Below are 21,910 nucleotides of genomic sequence, written 5' to 3'. Positions count from 1 at the left end.
AGAGGCAGATGTGTAGCTTCAAGATTTCTTCCAAAACCCAGTCACTTTTTAATCTTAGGAGAGTTGCCGATTTTGCCAGATGTTCTAAGAAGTCAGAGCAACTCCGAAGCATTTAACACAGGAGGAACGACTGAGAGGGCCTAACTCAAACACCTACACTGTAGTTTAGGAAAAGATGCTGTGTTTTGCCGAAGCAGTTCAAAATACATTATTCAATAGACTGAGCAATCTGGGAATCTCAACAGCGCTGAGCATTGCTCCCAGTCTACCAGTGGTCCAAACATCGCCACCTCAAGAGAGACACATTAATAGCATGGCCAGAGAAGCAATCATTGTACCGCTCCCATCTGTTGGAAGTCAATGGGAGGGAAATTACTTACACCAGATCTTGTCCTCTCAAAAGATTCCTGCCGAACAAGAAGTTCAGATTCAGTCTAGGTGTGCTCATTCCATATGCTGCCAAGACACACCTTGCATCCCATGGCTGGAATTTTGCTGTCAAGAGTCTCCTGGAACTGTTCCAATATGCAGGAGGAGGGGTCCGACAGTAGACCTCTCATTTCACCGCTGGAAAACTCTCACCATCAGCAGAGTGGCATTTCAAGGGTTTTCAGCCCAGAGGACCTCAGGAACAGTGCCACACCCTGAGTTAACTACACTGGTGCTAATCCAGAACTATGCACCCAACAGCAGTGTGCTGAGTGTTTGTTATCTACTTGTCACTACACTTTTGCCGTTCAGTGGATGGTGAAAACCATTCTCTTTTGTGGGGCATCAGAATGCTGCTGTGTTCCTTCTCTAGTCTCCTTGCTTCTATGTACCGTATTTTTCGCTCCATAAGATGCACTTTTATCCTCTTACAAAGGGGAAATGTGTGCGCGTCTTATGGAGCGAATGGCGTTGCACAGCTCTCCATCTCTGCGCAGCGCCTCTTCAGCAAAGCGGGAAGAGAAACAAAGCCCCTTCCGTTTCTCCTCCTGCTTCGCTGGAGAGACGCTGCGCAGAGATGGGGATTTTATTTCTTGTTTTCTTCCTCTAAAAACTAGGTGCGTCTTATGGTTGGGTGCATTTTATAGAGCGAAAAATATGGTAACTGGTTACTGTATTGTGGTGTACGGAGCTGGATTGCTGTGGTTTTTATTTTTGTTTGTACTTTAATTGCATGCATTTTTATTGTTTCTGCTTTAATTGCCTGCATGCATGCTGCTCTAGGGGCCTATGGAGAAAGTGCAGCAAACAAAACAAATTCCAACTACAGCTAGCTACCCAATAAATGGTTGGTGATGTTAACTTGTACACTGGTAATCTACTTTATAGGTGAGACAAGGGACCCTGAATCCAAGTTTAACCTCACTCTCCTTTTCGGCAGAAGGAAGCACGGCACTGTCTCTAATGACAGCCCTAGCTGTCTATCAATCCTGTTCTGCATGCACAGTTCCCGCTCCAGTAAGGGGATGTGTGTACAAAAGTCTTTGCTAGAGCAGGACGCCTAAACTTAAGTGTGAGATCATTGGCTAACTGCAGGCTTCAGCAGGAATACGACAATCTAACAGCCAGCACACTTGCTCAAATGTTTTACGTATTATACAGTTACGCGTGCCACAAAACAAGTTCACCCAAAGGCCAGAACACTGTATAAAAAGAAGTAGATACTGCAGTTAATTTCAGAAAAGTATTTTTTATTGTCAGCCCCGTTCCCCCGTCCACGGAAGAAAAAGGGGATTACCAAGCATAAACAAATGAAGTAATACTGCCCTAAACCTGAAAAAAAAAATCAAGTTTGCTTTAGAGCAGACAATTAAAGCTTTATGCAATTAACTAAACTGTGAAATGCTGGATGGCTTTTATCTTCTAGAGGACGAAGCATGTAGGCTCCTGTTCCCATTCTTTAACACTCTTCCTGCTACGCCGGTCGAAAATCTTTAGGTCTGCAAATAAAAAAGAAGCAGGGATGAATAAATATGCTAGGACAGCTTGTCAAATAAAACAAAGAAGAAAAAATAAATAGATCATAAACTATTATTACGGTGGTAATATTACTCTTATTACAGGTTGGGAACCTGTGGCCATTCAGACAGGACTACAGGTTCCTTGCCCTTGATATATTGGCAGCTAAAATAACAGTGCATCAGTCTGTGCTATGCAAAAAATATATGTGAAAAAATGTACCAAAGAATAAGCAGAAAAATTAGGAGGTGGTCATTTATGGAGTTTCCTGTAACTTATTTCTGCTCATCTAAAGGAAACTAGCAAAGTGAACTGTAGTCCTGGTCCCATCCCACTCAAAACCAAACCCCCTCTCTCTCTCTCTCTCTCTCTCTCTCTCTCTCTCTCTATCTCTGTAGCTAAAGATGCTTTGGGACGCAATAACCTGAAATGAAATACTGTGGAAAAATAATTTTGAGTCTGCCGCTTTTGTAACCCGAAGTTTACGTTACTCGAGAGTAACATAACCCGAGAGTGTACTGTATTCAACTTGCGTTTTTCTCAGAATAGACCAACTGAGAAGAATGAATATGACTCGTTAGGTCCATCAATTTCAAGAAACTACTCGTGAGCAAAACTTAGTTGACCACCACTCATGGGAAATAAACAAGCCATCATAAATGAGACAGTGTGAACATACAGGCCGAGAACTGCATAGTATGTTGGATATGAAAACTGGAAAGCACCATCAGATCATCTCGTTTCGCAAATACAACAAGGGAGGGAGCCTCCCAATTCCCATGACCCAGGAGAGCTCCGGGTTCTGCTGAGCAGATGGGAAATGCAGAAATTGGCAACCACATTGCTCAGCTGATAAAAATGAAACAAGGCTGCATGCATCAGCTCAAATCAGTATACCACACAAGCTCTCCAATGATCTGGAGGCCAGGCCCTGCTATTTAACCCTCCCCCCCAAATATGGCAGTTATTAAAAAGTGTTTATAATAGTTAGACATAGACTGACTATGATGTAGATGCTCACCAGGCACTGCTACATCTACACATATTTAATTAAGTTCTTTACCCTTCTCCCAAGTGATGCATGGGAATCCACTGGTCAACATTACTGAGTTGCTTCACTCCCTCCCTTCCTCCCATTCTCTGCTTCTGCTCTTGCAGTGGAGTCATGAGCTGGCAGCCGTAAAAGACAAGTGCTAATTGGAACATTACTATGCTGTTTCGTTACCTGGGACTGGGAACAGGCAAAGGCTATTCTGCAGCGTTTCAGAGTCAACACCAGGTATCTGAACACTGACTTGAGAAGCAGCTGCTGCTCTAAATACAGTGGTACCTCGGGTTACAGACGCTTCAGGTTAGAGACTCCCCTAACCCAGAAATAGTACCTCGGGTTAAGAACTTTGCTTCAGGATGAGAACAGAAATCGTGCAGCAGTGGTGCGGCGGCAGCGGGAGGCCCCATTAGCTAAAGTTGTGCTTCAGGTTAAGAACAGTTTCAGGTTAAGAGCGGACCTCCGGAACGAATTAAGTTCTTAACCCAAGGTACGATCAATCTCTTTCTCTGATCAATCTCTTTCTCTGAAACCCTGCTAGGTTTTCAAAAGCTGCTGGTATTTTTTTGGCCTTTCCAAAGAGTTTTAGGCACGAATGCAGGCCAGGCCCAAAGAAGACTGCTTCTGGCAGCAGAGGTCTCCACGAAACAAAACATCTTCAATCCCAAGAAAGCCCTTAAGAGCGTTAATCGATATCCCTATGAGCAATGGCCGTATGAAACCTGGGGCATTCCTCTTTCACTCTCTGAGTTTCCCTTAACAAAATACAGTGGTGCCTCGCAAGACGAAATTAATCCGTTCCGCGAGTGTCTTCGTCTAGCGGTTTTTTCGTCTTGCGAAGCAACCCTATTAGCGGATTAGCGCTATTAGCGGTTTAGCGGCTATTAAAGGCTTATCGGCTTAGCTGCTAAAAGGCTATTAGCGGCTTAGCGGCTTAGAAAAAGGGGGGGGGAAGCGAAAAAAAAATCTCAAGACTCGCAAGACATTTTCGTCTTGCGAAGCAAGCCCATAGGGAAATTCGTCCTGCGAAGCAACTCAAAAACGGAAAACCCTTTCGTCTAGCGGGTTTTCCGTCTTGCGAGGCATTCGTCTTGCGGGGCACCACTGTATAAAAATTCTTCTGCACTTGGAACAAATCAGCACAGTGTAACCGAAGAAAGTACATGACCTTTGACAACTGGAAGCCGTGGGTTAGAAATCTGGGCAAATGGGAGGGGGAGAAACTGGTTTAGAGAATTTATGAATAAATGGATGCCTTATAGGGCCTGTGAAAGCCTCTGTCTTCATGAGAGGATAAAAAGTGGGTTGTGATGAGGGCCAGTCTGTTTTACCAGTTCCTCACCACCCTACTGTGCCCATAACTGAAAGCTATAACTGAAAGAACCACATGATGTGATCGCAATTAACACATCTAGCATTAATAACTTGCATCTTTGAAAAAGAAGCCCAATGGACTGATCTAGAGACCTGCGTCAGGTACTGCTTCTGCTATGGATTTCTTCTGCATAAAAGATATTGCATTACAGTCTTCATTAAATTATCTTTCCATTGATATATAATTGTATGGTATTACTCCAAAAGAAAGTGGTGCTATGAGCCATCAAACCTCAGAAATACACTTTCCCCTAAAGGTTCCCACAATTTTGGCCACTAGTGTAGTTTAAAAATGATCTTAAGGCCAAGAAAGAACATTCTCCAAAACCATGAACAGCCACATAGTGTAGATAATACTGGCTTAGATGAAGCAATAGACTGACTCGCTTTAAGGCAGTTTTGTATGTTTGACAGCCACTATTTTAAAGAGGGAAAAACTTCCCAAACTAAATACTGTCTTCCCGTCCCATGTACGATGCTATTTAACACCCCCAGAGCCTTGTTAAAAGGTATTTTCAGTGGGTACAAAAAATACGTGTGCTAGAAAATTTGCTGATGAAACTGCTGAAATAAGTGACAGCAAACCGTGGTAGTTTTTAGCCCAATCTCAATAGAGTCACTGTGGAGTTTGCTCCTTAGCAAAACCGGAGGCAGTGCATTCCAGTTAAGGTGATCCTTTTTTTGCCTAGCAATGCTCTGCAGACCAAAAGCTGGCGTTTGGCTGAAGCTGTATGGTGGGAGTAGCAGCCTATTTTATTTTTAACAGCATAGTAAACGTAATTAACAAGACTCTGCAGCCTTTAATGACAAGGCGTATCCCCACATTATTTCAATGCGAATAAGCAGCAAGGCTGATAAAAACTGGAACTGTGTTGTATAAAGGGAGGAAGAACGCCCAAGAGAGCAAGGATGCAAAGCTAGTTTTAAAGAATGCCAAAAGATTTTCACATTAGCTATCATGGAAGTTGAGAAGGAGGGCGAAACCCTCTTCTCCATCCTAATTATGAAAATACAAGTGCGGGGAAAATCAATGCATAGGTCTTTATCCAAATGGCATGGGAGATCCAACAAAGAGATAAGCCAACATTTTACTTGGCTAAATGCGAGTTATTCCTTCTCTCTGGATTATAGTGACACAGAAGGTGTCCAGATTTCAAAAAGTACAGTGGTACCTCTGGTTACGAACTTAATTCATTCTGGAGGTCCGTTCTTAACCTGAAACTGTTCTTAACCTGAAGCACCACTTTAGCTAATGGGGTCTCCCGCTGCCGCCGCCGCGTGATTCTCATCCTGAAGTAAAGTTCTTAACCCGAGGTACTACTTCCAGGTTAGCGGAGTCTGTAACCTGAAGCGTTTGTAACCCGAGGTACCACAGTAATGGAATCTTTACAAATGTTTCTCAGATTATTTCATTCAAAGCTCCATTACATTGCAACATCAAGGAACATATTCAACGTTATGTCAAAATTAGCACAACCAATTTCCCCTTCACTTCTAACACGTACTTGGAAGACTATCACAGCTTTCTTAGCTGTCTTTAAGTCTATGAAACATTACCCCACAAATACAGAAATACCAAGATTTGTCAGCAGAAGTTGCTTACTAAGCCAGCAATATGCACCTGGCATGACGACTTTGAAGCCTTCAAAATGGCATTTTTTCTATTTGCCTGCAGGTAACCCCCTCTCCTTGTCAAGTGAGAAAAATGACTCCCATCCATGGAGTGAGTGGCAGGTATTCATCACCTCCTTGCCGTGGACAAACCTGACTTTTCTGACGCACTGCAGGAGGTCAGTGCCTTGCAGCTAATCTATTAGCGGTGTACACCAACAAATCTGACACGAAGAGATTAAGTAACAGGACAAACACGAAGTTGAAAAGGGTACTAATGAGTCTGAACTCCGGTTTGGGTGAATGGCTGGGAAAACTTTCCCAGACATGGAATCAAGACAGACACTCAGAAAGTCTCTGCAGAGTTGTGCAACCGTTTTACTCACAGGGCTGCTCCCACTTCCATTCATGCGGATTTCTTGCAGAATTACAGTGGTGCCTCACAAGACGAAATTAATCCGTTCCGCGAGTCTCTTCGTCTTGCGGTTTTTTCGTCTTGCGAAGCACGGCTATTAGCGGCTTAGCGGCTATTAGCGGCTTTAAGAAAAAGGAAACAAACTCGCAAGAACTCGCAAGACGTTCTGTCTTGCGAAGCAAGCCCATAGGGAAATTCGTCTTGCGGAACGACTCAAAAAACGCAAAACCCTTTCGTCTAGCGAGTTTTTCGTCTTGCGAGGCATTCATCTTGCGGGGCACCACTGTAACTTCCAAGTGTTTTACAATCCATGGCTGGCTCCTGAGGGCAATGCCAGTCTTGCCAAACAAACAATAACAATGCACTCTCTCTACCAATTCTGCACTGAAAATAGTGGTTGGGCAATTTCTGCAGAAAAATCTGCTGAAGTCTGAAGACTGGGTGGTTAAAGAATACTAGGCTTTTGAGCTACATATGACTCCTGCCCAGTTCTAGTACAGCAGGAGGACAGCCAAAACTGGAAGGGAGAGGAGACACAAGAGGGAAGGGAGCCAAAGAACAGTGCACAGAGTCTGCACCCTGAAAGAGATCCCTCTCATCTATGCTATCCAGAATTGGCCTCCAGTCATTTATGGACTCATAGTTAAAACCGTGTTTATGGAAGACAATCTTACTCGGCTACGAGTGATCGCAGAAGAGGAAGAGGAGGAAGAGGAGGAGGAGGAAGAGGAGGAAGAAGGCCAAGAAAGTGGGGGAGGCTAAGCAGAGTGCAAAAATAGAGGTTTTTGAAAGGAAGAGAAAGAGACAAAAATCTGCATGATTCAAAATGGACAACCAACGCTGAAATGTCTAGTACAGTCATGCCTCATGTTACGTTTGCTTCAGGATACGTTTTTTTCAGGTTTCGTTCTGCGGCGACCCGGAAGTACCGGAAAGGGTTACTTCCGGGTTTTGCTGCTCGTGCATGGCAGACGCAGATGCGCAAAATGATGTCACGTGCATGCGCAGAAGCGGCGAATCGCAAACCACGCATGCACAGATGCGCCGCTACGTTCTATTCATGTTGTGAAGAGGCCTCCAAAACGGATCCCGTTTGCAACCAGAGGTACCACTGTATGCATCTTTGAGCTTCTGGTCTTATTAGGGTGAAAAGGGACCTGAAGAATTAGGGACCTGAAGAATCAAGATCTTTGTGCCGTCGCTGGTTTACATTTTTCTGCAAACAGAATTGAGTATGGAATGGAGGGAACACACAGTCTGCTCCCCAAATGCTCCCTTCAAAGCTGCACTGGCCCCGGCGGTCCCGGATGACAAGGAGAAAAGAAATTCCATCTCCTTCAAGAACTTGAGATCGAATCAGGCCATTTGCTTTGCTTTAGACTAGTCTTTGTTCTAGCTGCAGTCGAGAAATTAAAAACCATCAAGGAGAAAGCCATGCTCACAAGAATGTGGAGTTATTATTAGTTGATGACAGCAATGCTGCCCTGTAATAACGTGTCACTACTTCTCTTTCAGGCTTGCTTAACAAAATATGTTTTCAACAGGTTCTTTAATGTTCTATTTTATCTGTATAAAGAGAGAGGGGGGCGGGAATGTATATACCGATTTATTTCAGTCAATGTAATCAGTCAAGTACCACACTAAGCCAAACCATAAAGGTAAAGGGGCCCCTGACCATTAGGTCCAGTCATGACCGACTCTGGGGTTGCGGCGCTCATCTCACTTTATTGGCTGAGGGAGCCGGTGTACAGCTTCCGGGTCATGTGGCCAGCATGACTAAGCCGCTTCTGGCGAACCAGAGCAGCGCACGGAAACGCTGTTTACCTTCCCGCCGGAGCAGTACCTATTTATCTACTTGCACTTTGACGTGCTTTCAAACTGCTAGGTTGGCAGGAGCAGGGACTGAGCAGCGGGAGCTCACCCCGTCGCGGGGATTCAAACCGCCGACCTTCTGATCGGCGAGTCCTAGGCTCTGTGGTTTAACCCACAGCGCCACCCGCTTCCCACAAAATAAAATACAGATATCCAATACCCAGCAAGTGTCCTGGAACCCTTTGTAGTGAACCACAGTCAAAAGCTCAGATTCTTACAGTAAAACAAAAACTGGCAGAAGCAACTCCGAAAACGCTTGAGGGCAGAACTTGCCGTTTTGCTACATGTGGTCGATGCCGACTGTGAGCCATCTCCCTTCCAATTAATTTTTATGACAATGCAGATGAATCTGATTGGCAAGTTCTAGGCTCTGTGGTTTAACCCAGAGCGTCACCCGTGTCCCAGCTCCCTTTAGGAGACAGAGCCAAAATGGCAGTACTGTTCTTTAGTCACAGGCCAGATTAGAACCAGACTTGAACAGGTCCTGTGTATATTGAGCCCCATCAGGGGAAAAGGCAGGGTTGCCATTAATTTGATTCTGAATTGATTTTAGTATGTATTTCAATTAATTGATTGTAATTTTATGTAAACTGTGTTATTTTTACTGTTGTTAGCCGCTCTGTGCCCGGCTTCGGGTGGGGACTGCAGGATATAAATAAATTATTATTATTATTATTATTATTATTATTATTATTATTGCATATATTATGATAACAACATTAAGAGAGCAAAGTTTTCAAGAATATACTGGGGGGGGGGCGCGGGAAATCAATGCATTGCTTATTTTTTACCAAGCAATATTCCTGCTTCAATTCCTTCTGTATCTGTTTAACTACAATAGAATGTAAATATTTTACTATTTTGATGCGCCTCTCATGGTTCACTAGGTAGTGCTTATGCACTTCATCTGACAGGAACAAAGACATCCTTGCAAACTGGAATTTTAACCTGGGGGAAAGGTTAGAGAGAAAGGCAGTGGAAGACTTAAAGAGGGGTGCATTACATGGATAAAGAAATCATGGGATTAGGTTTAAACAGCTAAAAAGGCTTATATGTGGATTTGCTGACCTTTCGGATTCTTAAAATTTTATTTTGAGCCTTCATATTAGAGCAACACTCTGGCATCTGGCCACTGGGCAAATTTGAGGACTCCAAGGGAATGAGAGCCCCTCTTTAGAAGTACCTGATTACCTGTGCAATGCTTCCCTGGGGGAAAAGCGAACGTTGGTATTTAACCGTGATAAGTTCCTTCTCTATACGGAGAACTGGGTTGTTTCTGCCCATCTCACCACTGGCAGGAATTTTTTAAAAAACAAAACTTTGAGGATACTTCAGGGCAGGGTGGATTTGATTTAAATCACGATTTAAATCACTAGTCAGTAAGACTTGATCTAAATCACTAGTCAGTAAGACTTGATTTAAGTCTTCTTTTTTTTTTACAAAAAGACTCAGTCTTTCCGGTATAATCTTAATATTTACAACCAGATGAAGGTTTCATTTTTGGAATAATAAATTTTCAGAGTAGTTTTTACAGTTATATCAAAAATTACTGACTTGGTTATACTATTAGAAATACATAAGACAGATAATTATGAAATGATTGTTAGGTTTAAGAAGTTAACTGTTTATATTGAGACAACGTTTCTGCTGTACTTTATTGGACGGAGAAAAATAATCATTTCCTTAATAACAATTTAAGCAATTTATTTAACTAAAGCAATAACATTATTGAGTGTTTGGATTTATATAGGATATGTATCCATGTTTGTTAACTGATGTGGTTAAGCTTTTTTTAAACAAACAAACAAACAAACAAAAACAAACTTAGACTGAGTTTTAACACACATACAAAACTTAAAACAAATCCTTATTTCCTGATGAATAGCCTTTGGACTATAATGTAACTTAAATAGAAAACTATATTTAGAAAGATTTTTCCTCCAAAAGCATTTTATTTTAAAATTCATTTAAATAAAAAAAAATCTGATTTAAATAAAAAAAATCTGATTTATTTTTTTTAATCGTTGATTTTTATCCACCCTGCTTCAGGGCAGAGACAAGCCCCTCGTCCCAGCTCAACTCATGCTTAAGCAAGTAACTGCAATAGCAACTAAGGAATAGGAGGGGAACACAGTACTGTTATGTACTGAGTTTAATAGGATCCAAAAGGCAGCAGTCTGATTGGTCCTAGAACAATAGGATTCAGAATGCAGCAGTCTGATTGGTCCACAGGAGCCACCCAATCCAGCTCCAGGTGAACGTGACCCCGCAACCAGATTGGCCTACAGGTGAATTAGCCAATCATGTGTGGCCCATTGTGTAAATAATGTATATAAAGCAGACATTCTGGGGGAACTTCCATTCCTCCTCACCACTATGAGCTGAATAAAGAGAATGAAATCCACTCTTGACTCCAAGTATATTTCAGGAACATGCCCCCCTGATCACTGCATGAAAGGAAAGGTTCCTAGTGGCCCCTTTAACTAGCACAGGAGAAAGGGAAAATGGAAATAACCTTCATAATGGGCTGAGAAGGCCAGAAAAGCTGGGATGGAAAGATAGGAGGCCCCTGGACCTTCGGGCAAAAGTCTCATACCCCTCTGGGCAACCCTCCGAGATTCAGCGTACAATAGCCTGATAGGTCTGTAGCAAGCAGGGTGGGGAGACTGTGGAGGCCATGGGGAGGTCCAAAGTCTGTCCTAGACAGGCAATCCACTCGCCCAACTTCCCAGCCCAACTTCCTGAAGTGCTGGAGCTGCTGGATCAAGCATTTGCAGTTTGCCTGAAACCTCCTCGGCTTGGGCTACTGTTAAATTCAAGGGAATTCCGCAGGCGGCCTGGGATCCCAGATTCCACTGAGGAATAAATAATAATAATAATAATTTATTTATTTATACTCCGCCCATCTGGCTGGGTTTCCCCAGCTACTCTGGGTGGCTTCCAACACAATATTAAAATACTGTAATGTATCGAACATTAAAAGCTTCCCTAAACAGGGCTGCCTTCAGATGTCTTCTAAAAGTTTGGTAGTTATTTTTCTCAATGACATCTGGTGGGAGGGTGTTCCACAGGGCGGGTGCCACTAGCAAGGAATCCAGAGGAAGCCTCATCTCTCAGAAAAGAAAGTCTCCTCCTTTCTGCTGGGTTTTCCCCCTGACCCTTTCCTAGGCTTTCCTCCTAAGTCCAGAGGCCTCCAAAGGGCTGTAGGCCCAAAGGGTGCTGAAAAAGTGGCTCCAAGAAACGAAGACAAAGGAAGAACAAAGGAAAGAAAAATCCCTTCCAATATGACTCTCCCACCTTCTTCTTTTGCCCAGAGCAGGCAAGAGACCTCCTACCAGTGGCAAAGGCAGGAAATGGAACAAGGGTCTCTCACCCGAAGTATCCCTCAAATATATTTTTTCAAGACTTCCTGCCGGCGGTGAGATGGGCGGAGACAAGCCCACATCATAGATCCCAATTTTCCCCCAAGGGAGAAATAACTTCTGTTTAGGTTTAGGCTGCTTGCAGCAAAATACTTAGTTATTTTCTATCCCCCTAGAGTGCTTGGTTTTTGCTTTTGTTCCCTCCACTGCAAAATCTAGTTATGATTCGGGCATGTTAACCCAGAGCTCAATATTTCTCGCTGCAATTTGTACTTAGTGCAAGATTTGTTGAGAAGGTAATTAACTGTGGCATTCATGGGGTACTCAAGGATTAAGCAGATTTTGAACTGGGGACTCAAATCCATTTGGGTTCAGGCTTAGTAGGCTGGTTATAAAATCTGCTGCTTAGGTTCTGCTCAAACCCAAGTAGGAACGGTTTGATTTAACCTGCCACATAACAGTTTCCAGAAGAAGCAGAGTGAAATTCAATAGCTTTTATTTCAGCTTCCTGTCTCACACTTGCATTCATGACTGAAAGCAACCAAAATTGAAAATGGGTAAAAAAGCATCTTGCTAATGCCGTCTGGTGAACATTCAGCCTGGACAGAATGAAAGGATAGCTCAACAGAGGAAAAAGTTGGTCACGTAAAACTTATTTTGCACTTCAAAATAGCGAACAGTTGCACAGTTCAAAGCACCTCAAGTAAAACAGAATACAAAAAATGTGGCTTTGCTAGCCAAGCCAAAATTTATGGTCTTCAGGTTCCTTCAAGGCTTGGCAGAAGCAACATCACTGCCCAATATCAGTCAGTTACAGACTCTCACACCCCAACCCACCCTACCTGTAAAAAAAAGAGCTGGGAAGCATGTTGGCTTTTGTTGATGTTTGGCAGAGCAGCTCAGAGCACCTCATTTGAGCAGCAGCCAAATAAAATCTGCCTCTATTTACTGTGGGGAGGAATTAATAATAATAATAAAGGTAAAGGGACCCCTGATCATTAGGTCCAGTCACGGACGACTCTGGGGTTGCGGCGCTCATCTCGCTTTACTGAGCAGCGCACAGAAATGCCGTTTGCCTTCCCGCCGGAGCGGTACCTATTTATCTACTTGCAGTTCGAGGTGCTTTCGAACTGCTAGGTTGGCAGGAGCAGGGACCGAGCAACAGGAGCTCACCCCATCGCGGGGATTCGAACTGCCAACCTTCTGATCGGCAAGTCCTAGGCTCTGTGGTTTAACCCACAACGCCACCCGCGTCCCTAATAATAATAATAATAATAAAATAAATTTTATTTATACCCCACCCTCCCCGGCCAGAGCTGGGCTCAGGGCGGCGAACACCAGCAAAATAAAAACATAATGGGGGGGGGGGGGACACAACAAAACAATTTAAAATATAGGTTAAAATGCAATTTAAAATGCAGCCTCATTTTAAAAGTAGCCCATAGATCAAAACCATAAGGGGAGGGAAACATAAGGGTCAGACTGAGTCCAAACCAAAGGCCAGGTGGAACAGCTCTGTCTTGCAGGCCCTGCGGAAAGATGTCAAGTCCCGCAGGGCCCTAGTCTCTTGTGACAGAGCGTTACACCAAGTCGGGGCCAGTACTGAAAAGGCCGTGGCCCTAGTTGAGACCAACCTAACCACCTTGTGACTTGGGACCTCCAAAGTGTTGTCATTTGTGGACCTTAAGGTCCTACGCAGGGCTTACCAGGAGAGGTACATGGGTCCTAGGGAAAGAGCACGCCAGTTTCGTCTGCTGTTGCTTGGAGGGGGCGGGGGGAAGAAGGGGAGGCGTTCAGGGTGCTTCTGGTGGGCAGCAACCATCCTTTCCTGCTCTGGGTGATTTGGCCATGCAGCTGCCAAACAACCCCAGTTTTCCTCCCAACCGCAGAGCTGAGGGATGATCACGCTTCACGGCTGTTGGGATGATCACGCTTCAAAGCTGCAAAGGAGGCTACTCATTTGGCATGCACAGCAAATGAAGACACTCATTAAGCTGCGACCCAGCTGAAGTTGCGCTCCCACCCCTGAGAAACAAAAGCCGAAATAATTTTGTAGAACTTTTGCTATAGAGAAGCTGGGAAACACTGCCACGCTCAGCTCATCTTTCCTCTGAAGAAACAAAAAACGGCAGGTAAGTGGGCACTTCCACAGAAGTATTTTTAGCTGTGCATGATTCCCTGGGGCAAGTTATTTTATGCTCAGTCTCTCTCAGGCAGCTGGAGTGAAAGGGGCCTGTAATTTTCCAGTTAAAACGGTGCCTAATATTCACAACTGAAGGCAGACACTTTTCACGCACATTTTACTAATTATAAGCTGTGCCGTTAAGTACCATTTCCCTGCTTAATTCCACATGGCATTTCTCTGCGTTAAAACCACTGGCTTCCTGTAACCTTCTTAATTGTGGTGGTAACAGACTCCAATTTCACAGCATAAAACTGTGAAGGTCTAACATTAGCAGGATTTTTATGAAAACATCTCCTGGCTTCCATATGAGGAGAAGCATCAATATCAATTTGGCTGGAGTCTTATGGCATCTCCCAACCCATTTCCATTCCCCCCCCAACTATATTTTTTTCACAACTCTCCTTTCTGCACTAAAGATTCTTGCTGCCTCTTAATCCCCAAGTATGCAGTGCTTTGATTGCTTCCTTGTTCTTACACAAGGAGGGGTCAAGTGCTTTCCCCTTTTCTCAGCAGTGGGAAGAAAAGCTTTCTGACCCCCTCTCTCACTTCCTCTTTTGCGCTAAGCAAGATACTTAAATATTTCTTGAGTGGGGAGGGGGAATCTGAAGGAGAATCAAGCCTAATAGTGTTGTTGTCAGGAGCTAGTCCTACTCTCGAGTAGGACCCTGGCAGAGACACATGCCCGACTGGCATGTTCCCTCCCTCCTGGTCAATCGCTCGGGAGCTTCAAAAGCTTTCTTTAGCCCGAACATCACAGCAACCGATGCCAACCGACACCGGCACACTTAGGGATCCACAGGGTTTGCACAGCATTGCGTGACAGACCTCAGCAACTCAGCATTTGGGCTAATCTACTTAATTTACATATAAACACACATGGAGCACTGCAACATGGCTCCGTCTCTCTCTAGCATCAGACAGCAAAGAGGGGAAAAAAGGGACAATAGTCCCACTTCATGAAACACAGCAACACAAATATCCTGTCTCCGTCACTTCCCACTTTGTGGAGTCAAAATATACACCGCCATGTGATAGACAAAAATCCCATGACTGCAATCATGGAGCAGGAATTCTAACAGTTGTAACAGTCACTTCTGCACACTTCTGCAGAAACAAGATAAACTTCATATTTCTCCCCATCTCTATTCTGAAGGGAAACGCTAAGCCAAGACCTCTTGACTGCTCAGATACCAAAGGGGGCCAGGACAGGGCATCCAGTGGTCAAGAGGCAGATACCAGTGTTTGAAATTAGCCAGGCACCAGGCACATTTTGCACCTGGCTTTTGACCACTTGCAACCAAGTGAAGATCTGGAGGTGCATGCCTGGGGATCCTTGGATCTGGACTAATACCCCATCCTGTAGAATTCTCTCAGTTATATTTTATCTGCACAGCTGGAATGAATTTCTGGAACCAGAAAGCTTTTTCTGTACAGCCTGAGCAAGAGCTGTTGCCATTAAGAAAAAAAGGTCGGAATAAGCCAATATCTATGTGGACTGTCCCTGGATCAAGTGACTTTTCTTCTTTAAGTTCTCAAAGTTCTCAACCTAGCTCAAGGTTGTGATATGAACTAGCCAGATGTTTAACTGAGAATAAATCACAGTTGGCCCATCATTTGAAAAATAAGACTTTAGAGCCGTCTTGCCCCAAAATGGCAACTGGACATTCTATTTAGAGACTATAGCCTTGGTTTAAGTAGCCATTTGGCCCCTAGCGTAAATATCTGAGTTTCTAACACTGGTGAGATACACGTATGTCATGCACAGTAACCACCAAACTGTCTCCACAACACCCGTTATCTATTTGTTTCTCATCCTCTGTGGGCAACAATCTAGAAACAAACCTTTTAGGCAATCAAGGAGGAAAGACAGGAGAAAGAGGCAAAGGACAGCCAGGAACCAATGGTTAAGGAACCAGCAGCTCAGGCATCAATTCTGGTAGACTCTTAATTCCTTGCCTTTTAGCTATTATAGTGCTCACCAAGGTATCTGGATTTTGAAACAACCAGTAATATAGCCAGATGAAAGTATGCAAAATGAAGTTAGTTTATGGAAATCTGCAATCTTTCCATTGTTCCAGACACTGGGTGCAGACATAAGGATATATATTCAGCATTTATATATTGGGGTTTTTTTTAAACAGATGTTCAAAGTACTTCAAATACAAGCTTCCTTCCTATGTTATAAACCAAAGAGGGCTACATGGCCATTCAGTATCACTGTTCTGACATAGTGGACCGCAGAAGGCGAGATACAAGCAGCTAAGGGAGTTTGTAGTTGTGGCGAAATTCTGAGATGTCTTGGCTCGCACTCTAAGTTCATACACTACACCAGATAATATTAGAAGGGTGAAATGTTTCACAGAGGGGAAAGGGTCAGACACCTGGACTCTCCTGGAACTTTTTCCTTGACTCGTCGTTATTCCAAAGTTAGCAGACTGTAAAGTCCCATTTGGAAGGAGAATGGCTTTAAATAATTAAGCTCATAGGAGACCAGCTCCAGCTCTTGAGAATTCTCTTTCGGGTGGTCTCTGTCTTTCTGATTCTCTCTGTCCTACGTAATTACAGGATGGAATAATTCTGCATATGCCACAATAAGATGGAAATACCGTACAGTACTTGTAAACAGCAGTACATTTCAAATTCTGCTCATTATAAGAGCATAGCAGGATTGAGAAAGAGGTAGGAGCACACTAAGTTTCCAAAACACTTTTTATCTCCTCCCTAAATAAAAGAAATTAAGCCCATATAATATACTGAATAAATAAAATAGTAATAATTTTATTACTTATAACCTGCCCATGTGACTGGGTTTCCGCCACTCTGGGCGGCTTATAGCATATATAAAAACATAGCAAAACATCCAGCATTAAAAACTTCCCGATACAGGGCTGCCGTCAGATGTCTTCTAAAAGTTGTGCAATTCTTTATCTCCTTGACATCTGAAGGGAGGCTGTTCCACAGGGAGGGCGCCACTATGGAGAAGGCCCTCTGCCCGGTTCCCTGTAACTTGGCTTCTTGCAGTGACGGAACCAGCAGAAGACCCACGGAGGAGGAATATGTTTTTAACTTTTCCTTTCTTCCTACAACCACAATGCCCAACTATCTTTTTTAAAAAAGAAGTCCAAGGCTCAACAGTTAATGAAGGTGAAGACTCATTCAGTGAGCGAAATAACTTTCTTTAGGTAAGGCAGAATTATTTCAAAGCACTGCAGTGAAAGGGAGGCTCCGTCCCTGCCATATTTTGTAACGTAAGAACCTACGAAGAGCCTGTGGAAGACCAGTAAACAGGATTTGAGAACAAGAGCACTCTCCCTTCCTGTGGTTTCCAGCAAACTGGTATTCAGAAGCATAACTGCTTCCAATTGTGGAGGCAGAGTATTGATTTCCTATGTTCTCCCATCACTCTTATATCACATGCAGAGAATCTGAAGTGAAAGTAAGGTCAGTATGGAATTCTTATTTAGAACTCTGATGTATGGGCCTTGCTACTACAGTGGTACCTCGTATTACATACCATCCCCCTTACAAATGTTTCGGGTTACGCACTCCACTAACCCGGAAGTAGATACCCCTTGTAGCGACCTTTGAGGATGTGAGCGGTAGAAGAAGAAGAAGAGTTTGGATTTGATATCCCGCCTTATCACTACCGGAAGGAGTCTCAAAGCGGCTAACATTCTCCTTTCCCTTCCTCCCCCACAACAAACACTCTGTGAGGTGAGTGGGGCTGAGAGACTTCAGAGAAGTGTAACTAGCCCAAGGTCACCCAGCAGCTGCATGTGGAGGAGCGGGGAAGTGAACCCGGTTCACCAGATTACGAGACTACCGCTCTTAACCACTACACCACACTGGCCGAAGTCACACTCTGGCAGCGCAGCAGCAACGGGAGGCGCCATTAGTGAAAGCGCGCCTCATGTTACGAACAGACCTCCGGAACGGATTAAGTACGTAACACGACGTACCAGTGTAATCATATAATGTTCCAGGAAGCTCATCAAATGTTTTGCAATACATTTTACTCCTGCATCATTACTGTACATTGATATCTCAGCAGTGGGTCTTTTACTAGCAGATTTCTGAGGTGGTCAAAGGCGGGGATCCAGGCCCAGTTGCTTCCCGGATTGTCATTCATAAAGGTAGCACCACGCAGAATACATAGAGCTCATACAGACCGCTGCTGATTACAATTGCACAGGCATATTTTTACAGACACAGTGACGGTAAAACTTCTATGGCAGGAAAGATGGTTGTGGGAAGAAAAGAGGCATCTACCCTGCACTTAAAAACAAGCTCTGCTTGGGTAGCATCACCTCAAATGCCACCGAAAAGGCAATATTCTAGCAGGTAGATATTGAACTCGGAAGGTCTGCCCTGCATGCTAGATTTGGCTCTAGAGTCCTTCACAAAACACCCTTAATACTTGACGCAAGTACTGGTTTCAAGATTGCATTCTGGTTTGGTAAAGGAATATCTCCTCAGCTTCCTGCTTTCTTCTCTTTGTAAATAAAGCCTAAGACACATATTATGGACTGCTTTCAAGGCTGCAACTTAATCCACCCAAAGCCTTACAAATACCTGTGTGTAAAGTATTCCACGTGAAGCAGGATACTATATTTTATGGGTTAGACCATCGCGTTTATAAAACTATTCTGAAAACATTTTCCTAGAGGACCAAAAACAGGCGTGCCTTGATTTCTATTATTTTAAAAGGAAATGCACACACTCTCTCTCTCACAAAATAAGAACAAAATCTACTCTCAAAGTAATCCAAAAACTGAAGGGACAAATCTATATGGCGCAGCCGTCTTCATCTTTGCTTCAAAGGCATTTTTAAAACATTTCTCTAGCCGCTTAGAGGCGAATGCATTCTTTAAAAGCTAATCCATCACGTGCGGTTATAAAAGCCCCGTGCAAGGACTTTTAGACGCTTACGGACTCCAGAGCCTTGGGAAAGCATCAATTTCCTCTTGCGTATATTCGTCAAACCTCTTGGGCACTTTGCGGGGCTGCGGAAGCAGCTCTACAAGATTCTTGCGTATTTCTTCGGGGATAACCTGAGGAAGAGGGAAACACAAAAGGCCACCGGTCATCAATTACATCAATTCCTTTCTGAGTGGGCAACCCAGATGCTGTGGGGCTCCAGTTCCCAGCATCTGTGATGGTCAGGGATGATGAAAGCCATAACCCAACAACACCTGAAAGTCTACAGGTTGCCCACTCCTTTTAAAAAAATAATAATAAATTAAATTAATTTTTATTGAAGTTTTTATCTCTATAAAATAACAGAAAGAAAGGTTTACACACATGTACATGTTAGTAACACAAAGCATCCCACCAACTCACACACCCCCATCACCACTGGTTCGACATAACTCGAAATGTGAGTTCAAATCTGACTTCCTTTCATCATTGCTTGACCTTAATTCTATAACTTATCTTTACAGTTGTGTTGTTATATTGTATTTGACAAATATTCTGATTTTACTTGCATTTGTAACCTTTCCCCCTTACAAACTTTGTTCTTTACATATCAATATTTCTGTGCCGGAGCAGTGTTTTTTCATATATTCATTCATGCAACTCCATTCTTTTATTAAATTTTGATTTTTTTGACCTCTGATAGCTGCCGTCATTTTGGCCAATTCAACAAATCCAATAAGTATGATTTGCTAATCTATTATTGTGGTTATTTTGTCTCCCTTCCAGTTCTTTGCTATAAGAACTCTTGCGGCAGCAGATGCATATAAGAATATCCTTTTCTTATTTATGGGGATGTCATTTGTTATTAATTCATGTTAAATTGCTGTTTCAGAGGTTGTTTTTAAAAGTCTGGAACAGATTAATCCATTTTGCGTTACTTTCTATGGGAAAGCGTGCCTTGGTTTTTGGAAAGCTTTGGTTTTGGAACGGACTTCCGGAATGGATTAATTTTGAGAACCAAGGTACAGTGGTGCCCCGCAAGACGAATGCCTCGCAAGACGAAAAACTCGCTAGACGAAAGAGTTTTCCGTTTTTTTAGTCGTTCCGCAAGATGAATTTCCCTATGGGCTTGCTTCGCAAGACGAAACGTCTTGCGAGTTCTTGTGAGTTTGTTTCCTTTTTCTTAAAGCCGCTAAGCCGTTAATAGCCGCTAAGCCGCTAATAGCCGCTAAGCCGCTAATAGCCGTGCTTCGCAAGACGAAAAAAGCGCAAGACGAAGAGACTCACGGAACGGATTAATTTCGTCTTGTGAGGCACCACTGTACCACTGTACATGGACTGAAAATGTAGGTTAGAATTTGCATGGGTACAGTCGAGACTGGTACACAAGAAACAATACTGGCAACTAACTTACATCATCTGCAAAGATATGCAGCCTTTGCATCATAGTTCTTCTGAGAAGGTTTTTGGGGAGCATGCCATACGTAGCCAGTTTTACAATCTGCAAAAGAAAACACATAACATTGGGTATCTCAAGGTCTCAGAAATCTTCAGCCAGCTAATACAGAATTAAATAAGAGGATTTTATTTTATCTTTCATTTTAAATAAAAAGATAAAGTTTTAAACACCCACCTTTCTTAATTGGCCTGACTTGAACCCCTAGCTACACCTAAAATGTTTTCTCAAGGCTCTAGCTGCACCTACCTTTTTAAAAAAAACAACAACACTTTTGTTTGTGATTTTGCACCCTTTGAAGAAGTCATAGACAGCAATGCTTGTGTGTCAATGCTTCCTTCTTCGTCCCTTTATAATGTGGCTGGGAATTTCAGGTTGTGTGGCAAGTCCCCCCCCCCCCCAACCCGGTGGAAATAATGACACATGACACAATTATTAAGATTAATGGGCTAAAAAAGGCCACAACTTTATTGGTTACAGGTGATGAGCGGTATTGGCTTAGGCATTGATCCTAACTGACTATATCCGACTCCAGCCCGTCCGCTTGAAGTCTGTGAAGGGTTAACCACCAGAAGGGGGAGTCCTGCTGATGCACATCAACTAGGAACTCCCCCGGGGTCACTGATTGGGGGGCGTGCCTTAGGACCTCCCCTCCCCAGGCTTCGGACAGGGCCACACCCCCCGGAATCCTTTATTGGACTACCCTTTAATATGTGGGGCAGGTGATGGCGCTACCTCCCGTCTTCCATCTACAGAACTATACCAATGCCTAACCGCCAATACCAAGAAAGTTGTGACGATTTGCTACGAGGTAGGCGAAAACCAAGTGGCTGGTGCCAATTTGCCAAGGGGAAAAATTCCTACCAGGCCCCTCAATGGCGACCAACCAAGGTCCATAGCAAGGTCAAGGAACGAAAACCTTAAAGGGCGGGAGGGTGGAAAAAGCAGGAACAGCTGGCGGGCGGCAAAGAGGGAGATCCCCGGCTGCGTCCTGCCTTAAATAGGGCAGGTCATGCCCCCAGAGCCAGCCGATTGGCCAGCCAGGGGGTGATGCGGCCGGGAATCCCCCCAATCACGCAGGGGCTGGGCTCCAGCCGCTGCGTGTGTGGTGGGGCTGTGAAGCCCGCAACCCCACCTCCTCTGTAGGGCGGAAGTGACTCTGCCTTCAAAGAGGAATAATCAGTCCTTTGAGCTTCCTGTTGTATCATCTTCCCCAGCCCACCTCATCACTGTTTGCAATGAATCTCTTGCACCTCCCCTAGCAGGCTCTCTTCCACAAATATTCCTGAAGGGAATGTTTACTATCGGAAATGAGAAGAACCTTCATTATGGGATTTCCCCCATCGCTCTTGCCAGGTAGCTATGACACTCACATAGCTGCATTAAAAATCCCTGCTAAATTATGATTTATTTCATGTTATTAAACATGGCTGGATTAAATGTGTGCCAAATCTGTTTTTTAAATACAGAAAACCTTCAGTGTCTTTAAAAAGGAAATCCCTATATAATTTTAAAAAGTGGTGACTAGACATTCTGTTTTTGCGCCTACAATTCAAGACCCAGGGGCAGTGATGTTCCTAGCTTTCGCATCCCAATTTCTAACACTGGCCTTAACTATTCTGAGCTACAAAGCACTTTCAATTCTTCTCTCTCTCTTCCAATCCTGTTGGCACAACACACTAAGGATTGGTCAGTTAATGGCTATTTCTGACTATCCCCATTA

At 43.6% G+C, this 21,910-nt stretch overlaps 1 protein-coding gene across 1 annotated transcript in view; it reads right to left on the bottom strand.

Annotated features, from left to right (window-relative positions):
- Window positions 1-1,658: 1,658 nt before the first annotated feature.
- Window positions 1,659-21,910, bottom strand: part of MRPL13 (mitochondrial ribosomal protein L13) — a 35,203-nt gene continuing 14,951 nt past the window's right edge. The window contains exons 5-7 of the mRNA XM_081012879.1: window positions 20,146-20,232; window positions 18,744-18,865; window positions 1,659-1,928 (exon numbers count right to left, since the gene is read on the bottom strand). Coding sequence (XP_080869005.1) covers window positions 1,904-1,928; window positions 18,744-18,865; window positions 20,146-20,232 — 234 coding nt within the window. The 3' untranslated portion in view covers window positions 1,659-1,903. The remainder of the gene's footprint in view (window positions 1,929-18,743; window positions 18,866-20,145; window positions 20,233-21,910) is intronic.

This window comes from Podarcis pityusensis (genome assembly GCF_964106645.2).
Source record: "Podarcis pityusensis genome assembly, chromosome: 7".
In the NCBI taxonomy this organism is placed as follows: domain Eukaryota; kingdom Metazoa; phylum Chordata; class Lepidosauria; order Squamata; family Lacertidae; genus Podarcis; species Podarcis pityusensis.
The sequence above is the reverse complement of the archived record's forward strand: the minus strand, read 5'-3'. Positions and strand labels throughout refer to the sequence as shown.